Source organism: Rosa chinensis, chromosome 1, assembly GCF_002994745.2.
Source record: "Rosa chinensis cultivar Old Blush chromosome 1, RchiOBHm-V2, whole genome shotgun sequence".
NCBI classification, from domain to species: Eukaryota; Viridiplantae; Streptophyta; class Magnoliopsida; order Rosales; family Rosaceae; genus Rosa; species Rosa chinensis.
The window spans coordinates 59,026,705-59,041,208 of record NC_037088.1 but is presented as its reverse complement, the minus strand read 5'-3'; the positions used below and the strand labels follow the sequence as shown (position 1 = coordinate 59,041,208).

Below are 14,504 nucleotides of genomic sequence, written 5' to 3'. Positions count from 1 at the left end.
CCCCTATTCCTAGATTTTGAAAAATGTTTTAGTCAAGTGAAACATGTAAGAGTCTGATTTGGCATGCTATGGACAGAAAACGTGATGGCTTGATGCGTCATCCGGCAGATGCAGCTTGGTGGAAGTTAGTAGATGATAAGTTATCGAATACTAAAACTGATGGAAAGAAGAAACTGACTGTAACATCCAACTTTAAGTGTAAATTTCTTTATTTGTAAAAACTGATATTGTGGTAGTTCTATTTTAGTGCCATTGCTATGTATAATGCACACAAGGGAAGGAAAAGCCAGAGTTTAGTTTTGTGGAAAAATTTATCGGTACGCATGCATGTCTACACTAGTTTGGAACTTGAAATTATGCTTCTGTTTACATGGTGCATATTTTGACTAGGTTCTGTTTGTTGTTGAATTTATCATTAATGTTCAATTCTTAGGGTATTTCTCCCCAACCTAATGCTAAGGACTGTGGGTACTTTGTGATGCGCTACATGAGAGATATAATTGAGGATAAGGATTTAACATTTGCCAACAAGGTATACACTCATAATTAAGATCTGTTTGGTCTTCTAGCTATATGTGTTTGAATGATGATATGTTTGGAACTGTTGACCGACACTTTATATAACTTCGCTTTGTTACTTGAAATCATTTCAGTGGGAAAGGAGAAGCAACCTTATGTATAGCCAAGAGGACATTGATGTGATGCGGTGCGAGTGGGCAAAGTTTTTCGTCAAGTCATATATGTAGGAGCCATTTAGTGGTAGGCTGAAGGAAACTGCAGATCATTTTGTTTAGTGCTTCTGCTGATAGATGCATATATATGAATGTTGCTAGCAGTAGGTGCATGCACATAGATGCATATAGATGGTTTTGGAACAAGTATATTGTCTTCTGCTGTTTTCAATGGTGCAGCTAGAATGTGGTTTCTTTACTTGCAGCATGCAGCTGGATATATATATATATATATATATATATATGTATATTTTTGGGACAAGTTTAAGCTTTTGCATGCTGTTTTCAATATATATATGGTCAGCTTTTGCTAGAATATAATGCATTCATTGTTGGATTTATGAATTAGATAATAAAGAAACAACAGTTCATAAATTACGTTGTATGAGTAGTTGTATGTTTGTGAATCACACAACAAATTTGGTATAAATCACATAACGGTTGCAAAAGCACTTTGTCCTCAGATTTGAATTCACACAACATAAGAAACAAAAACCAGTTGTCCAATTGCTAAATCACACAACGATATTGAAAAGATGTGTTGTACAAATGCAAATAATCTCTCCCACATACAACAGTCATAGCTTGCTCACAAATACGATTACAACTATCACACTACAGATATTTTGAAATATCTGTAGTGGTAAAGATAGTCCAAGAACAGTTTAGAGTATTTCTGTTGTCTGATTAGGTAACCAGCATCATCTTGTTTCTTAAGTCTGTTGTGTGAGCAGCCATTGAAACAACAAATACATGCGGCATATGTGCCTGCCATCCAACTTCTGGCATTAGCATGGCCAAAATTGGTACAACGGTTCTAAGATAGCCGTCGACCCTATGATCGACACACAACGGTGTTTCATAGTTGTCTGAGTGCTGTGATCACACAACACCGAGATAAACGACAGAACTTTCCTCTTTGGACAACGGTTAACCACCGTTGTGTAATGCAAATTTTGTACTAGTGGTGTTTCGTTTATTTTACATTTGAGTGATGCTGTGTAACGATTTCTAAGCATTTGCTAAACTCATTTTGTTATTGACTGTGACAGATCCATAGCAAGCGCTTGCCAAAGGGTATATCAGTTCAGAAGTGCGAAGTCTACAATAACGCATAAGCATAAGTGTTGAGGTTTTTTAACGTTTTGATGGACTTGGATCCAAACAAAATTATTTTGCTAAGTGACTTGTATTAAGTATGAATTTGCGGTGTGCCTTTTAAATATATTCCAAGTTTCCAACCATAACAGAGGAGAACAGAACGCGCTTCACGCGTGGAGAAAAAGGGGAGAGAGAATAGAACGCGCCTCACGCGTGGAGAAAAAGGAGAGAGAGAGAGAGAGAGAGAGAGAGAGAGTCTTCGAGTGCGACCACTCTAGGACAAACGCCTCCGGCTCCCTACCGCTGCGTTCCGGTCCGGGAGAGGAAGTTTTCCCGGGCTAGCTGCATGGATCTCTGGGAGAGGCTTGGTTCACGGATGGTGAAAGGTGGTTTGACGCCAGATGGGGCAGATCGGGTGAGATCTCCTCCTCTTGGGTCATGGGTGAGATCTGACAAGGAACAGCGAAGGGGTGATTGCCGGCTGCAGTTCCTGGCGTCATGGATGGTTCAGGGTGTACGGCGATGTCTGGGTCTTAGATCCCAGGGCAGGGACGAGCTCTGAGATGGTTCGCCCCTTTCTGGGTTTCAATCTCGAACATCGACCAGGTTTGGGGGTGGCCGGCTTTGTAGTGCGGCGGTGAGGTGGCGTAGAAATGCGTTGCTGCAACGTGGTGGTGCAAGGCGGCGGTGTGGTGACGATGGAGAGCGCTGGCAGCAAGTTTGGAGGAGGGCGGCGATGGTTCCTTGCGAGAAGTGGAGGTTGGGCCGGGCCGTTGTGTTTGGTTAGTTTTTTATTACGGTTTTAGTTTCAGGTTTTTGGTTATGTCAAATAAAACGTCCCTACTCAATTGAGCTAGGGTTTGGAGGTTTTGGTCGTGTTGTGGAGCCATCTATATGGTGTTACTCCTGGGAACAATATGTTAGAATTTCGATGCTGTTTGGTTATCAACGGAAAGGTGGATTTTCCTTGCACGTGGTTTGGCAGTTTATGGACACGGTGTGGAAGAGGGTGGAGTGGTTCGTCTAGATGTTGGTGACGAGGTCGTATCGTGACACTCGGGATTGGTTATCTTTCTTTGTAGCCTGGGGTGATAGGCGTAAAAATTGGTTAGGGGTTGGACCTTTTCGGTTCATAGATGTTACTATTAATTAGTGACCGACCTATAACTACGGATCTTGGTAGGATTATGTGTCGTGGTGTTGATACCATAACCGGTTATTCCAATACTTTGTAATTTTTTTGGTTATTAATGGATTCTATTTCTTCTCAAAAAAAAAGTATGAACTATTTGCCAATGCTTCCTCAAGTACCCTAAATATTATTATTAAATAACCTGGAAGTTGTGTCTAGCAACTTCTGCTGCTCTCATTTGAATGAACCCAGCAATATCAGCTTTTCTGGCCTTCTGCTTATTATTATTACTAGTGCTTATACCCGATAATATTGCAGATTTTTTCTTCTTACGTTTATACGTAATAAAGTAGCAGTTACAATCCAAGAAATATTGTTGGCGCGTTGCTCTGGATCTTTTTATTATTGATGTGTTTTCAATTATGGATAAATGAATAAAAACTAAAGCCAGTGCAGGAGCAAAGTGCAGAAAACACATTTTGACTTGAATAGAACTACCAAACAGGATTATCAGAACAAAATCAAAACAAAATTATCAGAAACTTTTTAATAGAAAATAAGCGCATCCGATTGTGTTCGGTTCACAAAATCTCACATTAGAGTCTAGACAGGTATATACACCTATTGTCAGTCTTAGGAGCATTCTCTCACCAGTCTTTTGTTAACAGCACTGGACTGAGGCGGTTATTTTATTTTCTCCTCCATTGTTGCAAGAGACGATGCGGCGGCTGTTTAGTGTAGAGAAGAAGATTGTCAGAGACTGTAGCCAGTGGTATCAAAACATTCCGGTATGAGGCAACATGAAACCAGTGGCAGTGTTGGTATGCTCATCCATTTTCCTCTCATTGCCTCATCCAAAGCCAAATCCCAAACACTGTTGATTTCTTCCAATTTTTGGTGCTTCTCATTATAATCAACTTTAACGTTTATCGTTTGCACTTTGCAGCCCTTAGATGTTGTATCATTGACTCTATCTATCAAACTTGCTACATTTGCCTATCTTAATTGCAATATAAGCATAAATCATGCAGAAAGCAAACTGAACGTAGAATGATCCCATCTTGATAGTAGTATAGTTTTTAAATACATGAAACTCACAAAAAATGCATGGGCGGAGACATGATGTGATATGATAGGAAAAAGCTTCAAGTTTGATGCAATTTTTATAGGCATACTGTTGTAATGTCGTTGCATTCGATATTTAAATTTTTCATATTTTTAAATTCAAGAATACTACTGATGATATTAACACTTGAGTAATAAGTCGATAATATAAAAAGTGCGCTTATTGCATGAGACCTAGTTGAATCTTACTAGTTGCTACTAGGAAATACAAACAAAAGTATGAAATTACTAGTTGCTACTCGGAAATACAAACAAAAGTATGAAATGTTCCCTTAGCCTCCTTCCTTCTTCTTTTTTTTTTTTTTTTTTTGAGAATGTGTTCCCTTGCCTCCATGATTTGCTACTATCTTCCTAATCTGCTCTCCCTTTCTGGGTCGTTATCTTCTGGGAAAATGATGCAAACAGTACCTGACATTTGACCCATTAGTAACTTAGTACCTGACAAAAAAAAATATCACTTTAGTACCTGAAATTCAGACCCCTGCCCAACTTTAGTACCTGGAGCCGTTAACTCAATAACGGCGTGAGTGATGCCTGATTGGATCACGTACATGGGTGATGCAGCACTAGCTCTAGTAGATGATGATGAATTTATATACTCATGCCTGCAACAGAGATTGATTCGTATTCGAAGCCATTTCCGAATTCTCGCGGGAATTTGAAACATAATAGCAACAAGGCCATTATTCAGGCATCCAAGAAATGAAGTTAATTTGCCTCAATTCTGGGTTTCATTCTTTTGGCAATGGTCTGGAGAAGATGATGGGAGAGTATGGAGGAAGAAGAAGACGAAGAGAGCTTAAGGAAGAAGAAGAAATTTAGTGAAAGGATGAGAATACCCTCAAAGTTTGACAGTTGACTAACGCCGTTATTGAGTTAACGGCTCCAGGTACTAAAGTGATGTTTTTTTTTTGTCAGGTACTAAAGTTATTAATGGGCCAAATGTCAGGTACTGTTTGCATTTTTTTTTTTTATCTTCTAGGCCTGTTCTGTTTTGGGCTAACTTTCCCTGGTGGACTTTTTAGCCCAATATTCTACACCCATGACCATGGGTGTGCCACGTCTCTTTCTTCTTTTGCCTGCAACACAAAATAAAAAACAACAAAAGGAATGAAAGAAATTACAAGCAAGGACTCGTCGTCTTTCGTCCTTCTTTGAAGCCTTTCGCATCTTCAAAGTCTCTCTCTTTCTCCGAGATCAGGAGCTACCGTCAGGTCAGTAACAGTGGGTTTTCATCTTTCTTCCCTACCCCTTACATTTAGCTCCTCGGTTTTATCAAATTTCCCACATCGTTTACAATTCTGTGACTTCCACTGTGAAATTACCTGGAAAATGGGACTGTTCTTGGAGATTAAGCTTATTGGGGTTCTATATACGCTTTCACATCACATGGGTTTCTTGTTTTTCGACCTATTTCTCATGCATTACATCTCTTAGTTGCTTTTATTTTTTCTGTGGTGGAAATAGTGAAGATTTCGGTTTACTGTAAATGTTAGAGCTGTTGTAGAAGACGGTGTTGTGTTTTGGCTTATTAGGCTGGTCACTGGAGCTAAAGATAGTTCAATCTTGTACACAAACTGCACTCATGTAACTGATCGATCTAAGATCTAATTAATGATCGACCTTTGTATAGATTGATTATTCATGGCAATACTTTTTCCTTCCATACATTGGGCAGAGTTCATGTTAGTTTAGTTTTAGCTACTAGGAAGCGATTATCGCCAGATTTTTCATATACTTCTTGCATCGAGTGTGGGGAACTGAGCAAGCACACAGCTAATACTTCTGCTGAGTGCACCATGTGGTTCTTGGTCTAGATCTAGTTTGTAAAATGTGTGGATTTTTATTTACAAATAAAGGTATAGTCTTGCATTGCTCCCAGGGGATTATTCTTGCTAGTTGCATCGAAATGATGCTCCTTTGATAATGTGGTGCATGTTTTTGCTGAAGTTGCAGATGTGGGATTTCTATGTCTCCACATTTCGAAATAAGATTGCGTGTCTTTGAGACTATGGCAACTTCATTAGTGTGAAGTCAATTTTCTCAGAGAAACAGTCTTGGCTTTTATTTTATGCTATTCTATCTTGAATTCTTGCAGAGAAGCTCTTCTTTCTGTATATTGTAGAGGGGATAGGTAAAGGGAGATCTAGTGCCTCAAATTCAAAGTGTGATGTATTATATATTGAATTTTTCATTTTACAGGTAAATGGGTTTGTGGACGCTACTTGAAGGCTTCCTGCTTCTTGCAAATGCTCTAGCAATATTAAATGAGGACCGGTTCCTTGCGCCTAGGGGATGGAGCTTCTCAGAATTCTCTGTGGGCAGGACAAAGTCATTGAAGGGACAGATTATAGGTCTCATTTATGCAACACAGTACCTGAGAGTTCCTCTTGTGCTACTCAATTCCATCTGCATTGTTGTAAAATTGATATCTGGATGATGCCAAATGAGGTAAGAATTAAGATTTAGATTTCTATGTCTAAGGGACAATGATCTCTTCCTTACTGGTTTGGATATGTTTTGTTGAATAATATAAGATTAGTACGAGTTTCTATAATTGGACATTGGGGTAAAATTTAACCACCTAGGATTTTCTGGTATTTGGAAGAGAGGGGGTTTGTGGATTAAAATTGTAAATAGGTTGTTGAGATTCAATGCATTTCAAAGTCGGAACTTTTTGTTTCTTCCCCTTCCTTTTCTCCCTTGCATCATATGTTCCAAACAAACTTACTCTTGGATATTGATCTCTTGTTTGGACTCTGGTGGTGCATGTGGTTGAGCACTTTTATTAGCACAACCCTGACTTTTAATCTAATATCTGCTGGTTCAGAGTAGTATGCAGTTTGTGAATCCATAGTGTTTTGACAATAAATCAAAATGCCATACGCAGCTTCACTATACAATAATAAAATGTAATGGAGGAAGAGAGTTTTGTTGGTTGAAAATGTTTGCAACTCATTTCAAGTATCCTACAAAGTAAGGAACAACTTGTTAAATTTGTTTACCATCTGGCTGCACAGAAAATTGTTAATACCATAGATGTCATGTTCATGATAGTAGGATATGTTAGCTGTGAATTCCATGATAGTAGGATATGTCATGCTGTCTTTTGCTTATGGTGGTCTTCACCTGAGCCTGGGTTAGTTCTTTTCTGTGCTACTGCTGGCTGTTGAATCTTTCTGTTTCTTAATGCAGGTTTTGTGCAGATTCATCAAATTTCTATGGGGAGTCTGCCAAGTGCCACTTGCATCTTCTGTTTCTTGGAAAGCAGAAGCATTAGGTTGTTAGATAGTGTTTGCCTTTTGCCTTCTCTAAGTAGATTTTCACATCACTGTTCGAAAACTATTTGACTTTAGATAGTAAATTGTTTGGAAATATCTGTCTCTGATGATCATGACAAAGCTGTCTTCTTGCTTGGTTTTAAGCGTCTATGCGATCCTTATTCTTGTAAATGAAGATTGGGTACATTGGCAGGGTCTGGGCTTGGTGAAGATCAGCTCTACTGGCACCTATAAGAACTTGTGACCCCATAAATCTAGTACAATTTGACAATGTTTACCCAAAACAATTCAGTATTCAAATGTTATTCAAGGAATAATGATTAAATTTGTCTATGATTGTGAATGTCAAGTACATGAAAGGTTGTATTTATCACCCTGTACTTTTATTAGTTTTGTTCACATTATTTTGGGTAATTGAGCATATGTCACTGGAATTCAGATTTGCTTTGGATGTGTAGACATTCCGAACCCAACAGATGGTCTTCTGCTACTCTGGCCATAAAGTGATAAACCTGAGGAACCAAATATGTAGAGAATCTATGCTATTATTTATATTTATTTTTTTGTTTTTTGATCTGATATTATTTGATGCTTAAGCTATAAACGAAGTACAGCCTAAATGCATACTAAATACAATTGAGGGATCAATATTGAAAAGGAAAAGGAAAAAAAAAAAAAAAAGTATCATAGATCAGCAAAGACATGGTAAGTTTTGGAATCTACTGCAATGAGCCTCAAGGCTGATATTAGGGCTGCAACTGCCAAAAAGCCAAAGACGCAAATATTTAGCCAATGCCAGAGCTTTTGTGATGAAGTGAGCTTGTCCTTCTTCGCCACCAGGTACATGTGGTTTGCGAGAATGAATGTAAGAGGGAATGTGCTGATGGCTCCTGTGAGACTCATGAAATCTCCTAGGAATGGCAAAAGAGCTGCAACCAATGTGTTTACAGCTAGATAGCCGCCTCTAACCGTAATTCTGAATGTCAAGTTCTGGATTTTGAATGCACTTCCTTTAATCCCAAACCTTGTGTCCAGATACTCATACATTGGACTTGCAAATATCTACAAGAATCAGTGAATGAATATTGGGTCATTAAAGGTGCGGCAGTATTCACAATAAATGAGAATTCAGAGAGTAAAAGTGGGATACAAAAGATATACATGCAAAGCAATGACTGATTGCAGGAAGGCACAGATATTGGCAAATGCCTTCACCCAAACCGGTCCGTTTACATTGTTGAGCAAGTAAGCTGATGTTGAGTTTCCATATGCCCAATACCCTACAAAAGTTACTGCATACATTGGCAAAACACCAGCTGTGAACTGAAAGTACAGAGCTTTTAACATGTTTTCAACCACTGGCTTCCTCACTGTAGCCTGGCACATAAACACAGCGAAAAATAGAGTGAATAAGACACAAACAGGCAGATCCAGCTGAGGATAGGAACAAAAAGTGCTTAAACTTAAAAGGGTCCAATGACTGTCACTACAATACATAGCATCCATGTATTCAACTTCTGCACTACTTTGTTTTTGTTCAAATTGATGTAGACAATGTGATGTGAATTGAAAACTCAAGGTACCTGTATCTCTGGAAGCATTCCGGTATTGAATGCGAAAACAAGGTTAGCAGCTGCTCCAATTGTTGTAAATATTTTGCTTATATGTGTCCCTGGGATACTATAATCCCTGGGTGGTGCTTTGATTCCTACAACAACATAACTACTGTTACTGGATACATTCTTAATCCGAATTAGCTAGATAAGAAGATGACACTTGAAAAGAACTTCCAGCAAAGAAAATAAAACATTTTCTGTTAAGATGACCCGTACCCTAGCAAAAGAGAAATTGTATGATCCTTACCATCTTTAAGCGACAGGACCAGTGCTACAATAATATAGACCAAGCTCAGGACTGTTGAAACCCCCAGCCAAACCCTTAGAGCTGACAAGTGTGGTATCCCAATGGCAAATAATGCACAAACAAAACCACCAATAGCAATAAAGTAAGGTAGCTTCATAACATCATCATCCCTGAACAGAACATAGGCAGCCTGCATGACAAACATTATGGCTACAAAGTTTAGGAACATAATTCAAACGCCAATTCATATTTGTAGAGAACTTAAAGCTGACGAACAACGCTTAGACTTGGACTCAAATTTTAACATATAACTATTTCATAATTTAGTCTCACCTTGAGGGCCTGGCCAGCCAAAATGATATATCCAGTGTTGATCATGAAAAGATTAACATACTGCAATCCCCATGTAAGAGCATAAGCTTTCTTTCCTGCAATCCAATATCCCCATTAGAACTAGAACCGCCCAACAGTAACTAAAAATGATAAATTCAAGAATGAATGAATTCAATCAATTCTTCAAGATTTCCTCGTACCGTATATAAACCCTGCAAGATCCCTGTATCTGATATGCCTCTTCCCCCCAAATAAATGAAGCTTGGCAATCAGAGTATTCGCATAGAGTGATATTGCAGTGGCTAAAAGCAAACCGATTACACCGCCTATCCAACTCAGAGGAACCATCACAGTTCCAGAATATCCCAGCACATATGCACTGTTGATTCCAGTTGTCAGCACAAACCCCGCTTGAAACCATGAATCTATTACACACCAAAAAAACAAATGCAATCAACTCATAAATAGAGCAATATCAACATTCTCACTTTGCCATTCGAAACCCAAAAAAACCAATGAACCCAATTTCCCAATTCAATAAATATTGTTACCATTCTCTTCCAAATTCAGTAAGTACATACAATGACTACAATCTTAAATGAATTATCAGCAAATCGAACCTGTGCTAATCTGATGGGCGGTTTCTGGGACGTCCAGGCCCAATGTCTCTTCATCGAAAACTTTGGTATTGGGCCCAGAATCGACTTCAATGGTGTTCATCTCGGGATGATTGTGCAAGAGGCAATGAGTCGTACCTTCCTCCTCCTCTTCAGAAATATGTGAAGAAAAAGCCAGCGTAGCCCTAAGCAATGCTCTGCTCTCTGTTATATACCCGACTCAGCTGAATCCAAGCATGGAATCTCATACCACCCGGAAAAGGAAGACCATTCAATTTAAACCAACAATAAAGATTATAACTTTTGGTCCCTCAAGTTTCAACCTTTTCTTTTCTTTTCTTTTCTATACCACCCGTATGAGAATGAGAATTTGAATCGCTGGAGGCGCGTGGCCGTCACTAGCGCGAGTTCCGAGTTCGATAAATAAAATTCTTTAAATTCTCTGCCCCCGTGTGATTGGTTTTTCAGATTTACCTTTTTGGAATTACGTGACGATTTTGGGCATTGATTAGGGTGACGAATAGGGACGCGCCACGTTGGCGGCACCGAATTGGATCCGTTTACCTCGTAATAATTGGCGCGGTTCCTGATCGGTAGTAACTAACTTCAGAAATCTCGCGAGGTTTTTTTATTTTTTTTATCATCACTATTAATTAAGTCAAATAAAGTTTATGATTAAAATTTTAATTAATTCCATAACTACCATTCGTTTATTAAATTGCTTCAACTTATAATATGTTATTATACTTCCAAGAGCGAAAAGTAAAATGATAATTATATTCAGATATCTAAACAGTGGCGGATTCATGATTGAAGTCTTGGGCAGGCTAGGATTTCTTAAACAAAAAAACAAATATATATATATATATATATATATATATATACTAGCAATGCCTCCACATCCTCCTACCATTAATTCTTTGCCCCAACTGCTTACAAGAAATTCCGGCCAAAAATCCATTTTTCCATTCACCAAACAACACCAATTCCACCAGCTCATTCTCTTCTGATCAAAACCCAATTCCTATCTTTCATAAAAGCACCAAACACAAACCCAGATCAAAATTCTAGGGTCTTTGACTTTCTCAAATTCAGCTAGAAATAACTAACTTATAGAGTGTTGTATGTCAAATTCTACAGAGGGCTAATGAAGTTGGATACTCACTTCTGGGTTTTCTTCTTTCTAACGAAGTCTTTTGAAAACCATACATTAACAGCAAGAATAACAAGATGAGCTTTCTTTGAACATAGATGCACACATGAACAAGAAATTAAAACAAAGAAACCCCAAGAAAGCAGCGAATCTTGAAGTAGAAAAGGTGCAAATCTTCAAGTCACCGAATCAGCCCACAAATCTAACGCAAATTCCAAGAAATTGAAATCGAAGACGAATCACAAATCTAACTCAAATGCCTACAGCCTACCTGATTTCCAGTCTGCAACCTTCATTCAATCATTCTTCAATCCACGAAAGCTTCAATCCAAATATCCAATACAACCTACGAAATTGAATTTCACATCAATCCTTAACCCTATAAATTGCCCCAAATTGGATTGATTCAATTAAGCAAAATTGAACTTAAAAAATTAAACAAAATTGAACTTGATCAGTTCATCAGTTGATCTTTGACTCTCTGAGAGAAGTGGAGAAGGGAGAACCGGCTGAGCCACAGTCGGCGAGAGGAGGAGGAAGTGGGAGAGAGTGAGACTGGGAGAGACGATTCTCCAGTTGACCAGCTCGAAACTTCGAATAGGCCGTAGATCGGTAGATCCGTAGTCGATGAGTGGACTAGTAGAGTCGGGACAGCCGGCTGAGCCGGAGGTGGTGAGAGGAGGAGAGAAGTGGGAGAGAGTGACTGAGTGAGAGTCCGTAGTCGATGAGTGGAGTCGGGACTTGGGAGTGGGGAGTTAGTTCGCGACTTCGGGTCGGCTACTGGCAGACTGGCCTACTTGAGTCTGGGCTTCTATTGTGTGGAGACTCTAGACAAACCCCAATTTAAAAAAAAAAAAAAAAACATACATCTATTTTTTTTTTTTTTTGGCTTCAAAATCTCGGGCCCGTCCTAGTCTATGATTGGATCCGCCAGAGTATCTAAATATGGTATAAAAAATAAATAGATAATTTCAACAAAAAAAATAGATAACCAATTTCAAAAAAAATAAATAAATAGATAACCAATCAATTTAAAAAGTAAACAACGAATATGTTTATAAAATGAAAAAGAAAGAAAAAAACCGATAGCAGAATTATAATTTTTTTTAAAAGACCAATTGACACAGTGATTAGAGGCTAATAATAATTTAAGTTAAAATTAAAGATTTTTTAAAGGAAAGAAAAAAAAAACAGAGAGAGAGAGAGAGAGAGAGAGAGAGATCTTAGTATTATTGTTATTTATCTTTCAAAATTGATGGGTCACCAGCCCACTAATTCAAGTTTGTTTCCATGTGAAATGGAATGGTTGAACATCGTTTTCACCGTGAGAATGCAGTAAAGTCTTGTGCTGCGTTAAGAAACATGAGTTATAATAAGAAAAAAAAATAGAGCCATAATTCAAAGCACCTACCAATAATTGTATGACTGGCCTATAGGGGGGCAAGCAAGTGAAGTAAGAAACTCTTTCACAGGATCTGATGTCCGACTATTCTCGTCAAAGAGAAGAAAATAGCTTAACGTGACTGCTTGTCATTCTTTTGAATTTTATGAAAAATATTGAAAGTCCGAGGTCTTTATCTAAGATCTCATGTCCTTGAATTTGAAATAGCATCTTGCATTTCACATGCGACTAATTTTATAAAAGATAACTTATTCACTCATTTTACATATGGAATCTTATAAAGTGTTAAATCACTTATACTAATTGAAGAGGTATTCCTGTGATTGACCATTTCAATTGATAGAATATTACTTCATTGAAGAATCGTCTGAGTTACAATATTGATATGGAAATCACATTTCAATGATCTTTTGCAAACCTTACACTTGTGCATCTTTATGCAGAGTTGCAATTAATATTTCAAGATGAACACAAGAGAAAAAGTAACTGATCAAGGTCAAGTCCCGAATCAAGTCGTCACATATATTCGCAGCAATATTAGAGCAATGATTGACTGATAATAAATTCTATACCGTTTCTTATAATATCAAAAACCAAAACAATGGTGCGTTTCTTTATCAATCTTCTTTTTGACTGAAAACAATGGTGGGTTTCTTCATCGGATTTCTTTATTAAGAAGAAGTGTGGCATACATAAGAATATTTTTCATAACAAATCAACAATCATGGATTCCCAGAACCTGAATAGGATTGGGAAACGTAAAGAGCTCTCGCACTAAAACCCACTAGGCTGCTTTTGATAGTGAAAGAAACAATATAGGGCATCAATCTTTGATCTTTATCATGTGCTCGATCCCACAACAATTTGTTTGCATTGATCCGGCTCCTTTCATTTTCCATTTATTTAGGTTTCGATGATTGATAGTTTGATACGGTGATGATTCCATTGCTTGCAGGCCATCAAATTTTTGAATTGTTACAAGAAATTATAGATGGTGTTGTTCTACTTTGCTGTCTACTCCAACATTTTTTTCTTAAAGCTTTGTAAAAGTAAAGTCGGTAGCATCATATCAATTATCAAGTGCGCTGATGCTAATTCCATTATCAACTTACTAACGATAACATGCATCCAGAGAGCAAAGGATCGATTGAAACTCATAACAACAACACTCATTTTGAGCAATCGTTCTAAACAGAATTGGACTGAAACTCATAGAGAATCCTCGTATTAGATAAGAAAGAAAGAAAGAAAGTGAACATCTATAATAAGTGCTCAGTTCTTATCGTTTTAAGTCTCCATGCCACTACGCATGTGATAGCTATACCGAAATTAGCGTCAAAGGAGATCAAACTCTCCCCAGGATGCTCAAACTTATATTGACCCCTGCAAACCGGCTTCTCCTTGTTATGATATTCAATTTCACAAATTACATATAAGTTATTGACAAAATATGACTTAACAAGTGAATCCTCTAAAGATTGAATTAAACATATAAAGACTAAATCTTACAAATAAGGACAATGTGTTCTCCACTTGACACATGTCATGAGTTAATTTACTTTTTTATCCTTAACTACTTCTTTTAACTTCTAATCCCTTTATAAGGATTAAATCTTACAAATAAGGACAATATGTTTTCCACTTGCTACATGTCATGAGTTAATTTACTTTTTTTGACTTCTAATCTCCTTATGTTACTCTTTTTTTTTTCTTTTTTTTTTCTGAAAAGTAACCGTTTATGTTACTATTTTTTTTTCCTTGAGAAT

The 14,504-nt window shown here is 37.7% G+C and overlaps 2 protein-coding genes across 2 annotated transcripts; one reads left to right on the top strand and one right to left on the bottom strand.

Annotated features, from left to right (window-relative positions):
• The first annotated feature begins 5,177 nt into the window (after window positions 1–5,177).
• Window positions 5,178–7,759, top strand: LOC112182892 (immediate early response 3-interacting protein 1). Its single transcript, XM_024321449.2, has 3 exons — window positions 5,178–5,303; window positions 6,292–6,540; window positions 7,285–7,759. Exon 2 carries the CDS (start codon window positions 6,296–6,298, stop codon window positions 6,527–6,529), a length of 234 nt encoding a protein of 77 aa, XP_024177217.1. The 5' UTR covers window positions 5,178–5,303; window positions 6,292–6,295; the 3' UTR covers window positions 6,530–6,540; window positions 7,285–7,759.
• Window positions 7,760–7,943: 184 nt separating this feature from the next.
• On the bottom strand, window positions 7,944–10,555 carry LOC112182891 (proline transporter 2). The gene is made up of 7 exons (XM_024321448.2): window positions 10,187–10,555; window positions 9,767–9,991; window positions 9,567–9,661; window positions 9,234–9,423; window positions 8,954–9,078; window positions 8,532–8,747; window positions 7,944–8,432 (listed from the first exon to the last, which is right to left on the bottom strand). Exons 1-7 carry the CDS (start codon window positions 10,284–10,286, stop codon window positions 8,055–8,057), a joined length of 1,329 nt encoding a protein of 442 aa, XP_024177216.1. The 5' UTR covers window positions 10,287–10,555; the 3' UTR covers window positions 7,944–8,054.
• Window positions 10,556–14,504: the final 3,949 nt, after the last annotated feature.